We start from the raw sequence: 4,719 nt of genomic DNA, 5'->3' as shown, positions 1-4,719 counted from the left end.
ATTATGTTTTAGCTTGATACTTGTATAATAAACTAAGGAGTATTGAGTTAATTCATGTCTTGACTCTCTTTAAATTGAGTGCCTGTTCAGTGAAACAGTGAGCGTTGTATGTAGTGACTTAGTGTCACAATTCTATTCTGTTGAGGCAAGACATAAATTGGCGACGAGGATGGGATGTATCTTGTAAATGTATTGATGTATTGAATGCCAACAGACTAGCGGTCTTATGCTTCCCAATCTTCTGGGATAACGCTACGTGAGGCGGATGGGATGTATCTTGTAAATGTATTGATGTATTGAATGCCAACAGACTAGCGGTCTTATGCTTCCCAATCTTCTGGGATAACGCTACGTGAGGCTTCATATTTAATACATCAAAATCAGCGATTAGACTCTGTCTGCTGCACGTGGCAGCCTATCGCAAGAGTGTGTTGATAAAATAATATTGCCACCATAGTCAACAAGATATAACAAACTTATAGAGCAAATTTGGGCACTTGGCACTTTGCCAAAAGTTTTAAAATATGTGTAGAAAAGTAACAAAGGTAGAAAAGACTGTGGTTGAAGTGCCCGGCTGGACCGAGGCACCCTACCACCAATTAGGACAGGAACTTTTAAACGCAGGGCTAGCAGAGAATTGGGATAGGCAGTTAAAAGACTCAGAAACTCTCGATGTTGTTAAAGTACTCGAGAGTCTCCCTGTTAAGACAGGTGATGCAGTTGCTTTAGGCAGACGCTGCTGGATATTGTTGTCCGCATATCGGCAGAATTGGGATAAACAGTTAAAAGACTCAGAACCTCTCGATGTTGTTAATGTACTCGAGAGTGTCCCTGTTAAGACAGGTGATGGAGTTGTTTTAGGCAGATACTGCTGGATATTGCTGTCCGCATATCGGCAGATACATAGGGAAATACAACCCAAAGCTAGACAAAAAATCTTAGATTTTGCAACCCCCAGGGATAAAACAGAGACACAATCTTACATAGGATTGTTCACATTTTGGAAACAGCATATACCTCATTTAGGACAGTTGTTGGCTCCCCTGTACAAGGCAACTCGGAAGAAGTTTAAGTTTACCTGGGGAGAGGAACAGCAAGAATCTTTTGATCAGACTAAATTGGCAGTACAACAGGCAGTAGACCTGTGGCCCCTTAAGGAAGGCCCAGTAGAGCTTCATGTGACTGTACAGGACATGTATGCTACATGGTCCTTGTGGCAAAAACAGGAGGGAAAACGAGTGCCGTTAGGATTCTGGAGCAAAAAGCTGCCAGAAGCAGGTGACAAATATACCCCCTTAGAACAACAATTGTTGGGGTGTTATTGGGCACTAGTTGACACAGAACAGTTAACCCTAGGACATGAGGTACTGATGAGACCTAGGATCCCAATAATGAATTGGGTAATGTCAAATCCAAAATCAAACAGGATAGGACATGCACAGGAACAGAGTATTATAAAATGGAAATGGTACATATCCCAAAGAAGTAAAGCAGGAGAGGGAGGAGTGGCTACACTACATGAAAAGGTAGCAGATGCACTTGCATATGACAGTCAACCCAAGGGTAAGACACAATTAGAAGAGTCACCTGTGAGATGGGGAATACCATATTCCCAGTTAACAGAAAAAGAACAAACACATACATGGTTTACGGATGGTTCAGCCAGGTACGTTGCAGGATCCAGAAAGTGGAAGTCAGTAGCTTTAAATCCTAAGTTACAGAAGACTTTGGTGATGGAAGGAGATGGCAAGAGTAGCCAGTATGCTGAATTGTATGCTGTATTCTTGGCATTAAGACAGGAAAAAGGGGGACAGTGTTATGTGTATACAGACTCATGGTCAGTGGCCAATGGTTTGGCTACTTGGATGATGAGCTAGAAAAGTCATGATTGGAAAATTCATGGGAAAGAGATTTGGGGATCAGAGATATGGAAGGAAATTGAAGATATTGTAAAAAGTACTAAAGTGACTGTATTTCATGTAGATGCTCACATGCCTCTTGACTCATTGGAACGTTTATTTAATTCCCAAGCAGATGCCCAGGCAGCCATTAAACCCAAGACTGCTACAGTGGCTGAAACGCAAAATAGCGAAGAAACACAAACATGGCTTCATGGTACAGCCCTTTGGGCACATCAAAAGTCAGGACACCTGGGAGAGAAAGCCACTTACAGGTGGGCACAGGATAGGGGTCTTCCCATTACGATGGATATCGTAAAATCAGTAATATTGCAGTGCCCCTTGTGTCAACACATGCAGAAAAGGGAAGTACCACACACGGTCATGGGACATATTGGTAGAGGTAAGCTACCAGGGCAAATATGGCAAATAGATTTTGTAGGTCCTCTTACTGAAAGCAGAGGATGTAAATATATTTGCACAGCAGTAGACACATTTTCAGGATTGTTGGTTGCTTTCCCATGCAAATCAGCAACACAATGGAGTACTATTAGGACACTAGAGACAATAGTACAATACTATGGTATGCCATTACAAATACAATCAGATAATGGTAGTCATTTTACAGGACAACAGGTGAAGGATTATGCCCAAAACAATAACATTGAGTGGGTATACCATATTCCATATTACCCTCAAGCGGCAGGGTTAATAGAGAGAATGAATGGCCTTCTCAAAACTGCTTTGAAAAAGTTGAGCTCCAACGATGGGTATGGTCAATGGAGGGACAATCTGTCTGAAGCATTGCAGACCCTCAATAATCGACCGTTGACGGAGTCAACTACACCTTTAATGAGGATGTTGACCCCTAATCTAACTATCAATACTGTCAAAATAGACAGTTTGATATATTGGAAGACAGACAAACAGGCAAAAGAACCATTTAGAGCTACCCCTTACTCAGCAGGGGCAGATTTGCATGCACTACATTCAGAAGTTATAGTACCATCAGCCACTAAGGTGATTCCCACAGGGATAGGATGCAAAATACCAGAAGGGTATTATGGGCAATTATCAACCAGATCAGGCATGGCCAGTAAAGGACTTATGGTTGTAGGAGGAGTTATTGACCAAGATTACCAAGGAGAGTTGAAGGTAATCTTACATAACTCTGGAAAAGAGCCTTTTATAGTAGCAGCCGGGGATCGTATAGCCCAGTTGCTATTGATCCCAATATTAATACAAAATTTGAAGGAGGGAGAAGCCCCCACTACCTTGACTGTAAGAGGAGACAAAGGTTTTGGGTCCTCTGACACTGTCAATGTAGGAGCCAAAATTTGGGTCCAGAAGACTCACGGACCGCCTGAGCAAGCTGAAGTCATTGCAGTAGGCAAGGACCGAGTCTTATTGGTAATGAAACCAGGTCAGGAAAAGTGGGAGTACGTTCCACAAGAAAAATGTTACTTACGTGAATAATCAGACCTGTTTACATTACAGATTCCTACATACATCTTTATACCCCTTGGAATCCTTGGTATGCTGTTACTGGCTGTAAACGTCGGAGAAGCTTGGACGCCCGGAGTTCCGGTGGAACGAGACAACGCTTCTGTGACCCGTTGGGGATGGAAGAATGATTCCAAACCACGAAAGCAGGACAACTTTACCTGTGCCAGCAATACAAGGTGCTTTATTGCCAATTTAACTTTCGGAGGAACTCGATGGAGTGGATCGGTGGCTGATAATACAGGATACCGTCCCACATATGCTTTGCATAATACAACAGGGACTATCAACATAACATCCAGTGTAAATATTAGTTGTTGCTCACGAGGGTCAACCTTTCCATATTGGCCCCTGCGGGATCGAGTAAGAAATTGTTCCCTAGAACATAAAGGACAATATGAATGGAAATTTAATATTACAGAAATTGATACTTTGGTGTGTACTAATGCTACAGTAATTGATAATCGCACATCTTGGGGACAATATCTGGTGTTTATAAACATTGACTCTGCTAAAATAGATCCAGGCCAAGTCAAAAGACTGCCAGATACTTGTGAATGTGTTGGAATCAATGCACAAAAGATTGTAATATTAGCCCAAATTGTGTTTCCACCCTCCAATGTAGAATGTTTAGCTAGGAGAAAACGAGCATGGTATGACACTTTGTTGGGAGGGGTGGGAACAGTAACTGGAGTACTCAATAGTTGGGACATTGAAACTTTAGCTAATAGAATGCATAATGCTGGAAGTAAAATCAATAATGGACTGACTTTACAGGCACAATGGATGCCAACTATTTTTGAACCAGCAAAAATATCAGCTGGTGTACATACATTGACTAACCAATTGATTTCTGCCTCATTGTATTTTGATCAAGGTTTTGACACCAATGTTACTAAGTTTGTTAATTGGACAATATGTACTCTGAAGACTATGAATGAACAGTCACAAAAGGTGTCAATGCAAAGCATGTTGATGACCGGTAATGAACAGATTTGGAGACAAATGTTTAACAAGATTGTCATGAGCAGTTTTTGGGTACATATTGATGCTCAGAAAATGCAATGTAATGATACAATGTGTATGGGAACAGTGGTAATGTATAATGTAACAAAACAATCAGTAATGTGTAAGTATATAGTCCTGCCATTGCTTTTGGGCCCTCCAGGTCATCAATGGTACTGGATGCCTAAAATGAATGGTATGTATTTAGATGAGAAAAATAGAACACATAACTTAGATATATGCACACCATCTTTAGAGGGTAAGATTTGTAATATACAATCAGCAGCATATGAACCATGTTTATTGAAGCAAG

At 41.2% G+C, this 4,719-nt stretch overlaps 1 protein-coding gene across 1 annotated transcript; it reads left to right on the top strand.

The window, feature by feature from the left end:
- Positions 1 to 524: 524 nt before the first annotated feature.
- On the top strand, positions 525 to 1,877 carry LOC146021245 (uncharacterized). Its single transcript, XM_083155038.1, has one exon. It carries the CDS (start codon positions 525 to 527, stop codon positions 1,875 to 1,877), a length of 1,353 nt encoding a protein of 450 aa, XP_083011164.1.
- Positions 1,878 to 4,719: the final 2,842 nt, after the last annotated feature.

The sequence above is a fragment of the Crinia signifera genome, chromosome 7 (assembly GCF_055691185.1).
Source record: "Crinia signifera chromosome 7, ASM5569118v1, whole genome shotgun sequence".
Classification (NCBI taxonomy): Eukaryota; Metazoa; Chordata; class Amphibia; order Anura; family Myobatrachidae; genus Crinia; species Crinia signifera.
Note: the sequence above shows the minus strand (reverse complement) of the source record. Positions and strands in the feature narration are given on the sequence as shown.

What these genes read in the sequence shown, in the direction of transcription:
- LOC146021245 (XM_083155038.1), top strand. Translation starts at nt 525, where the DNA reads ATGTGTAGAAAAGTAACAAAGGTAGAAAAGACTGTGGTTGAAGTGCCC.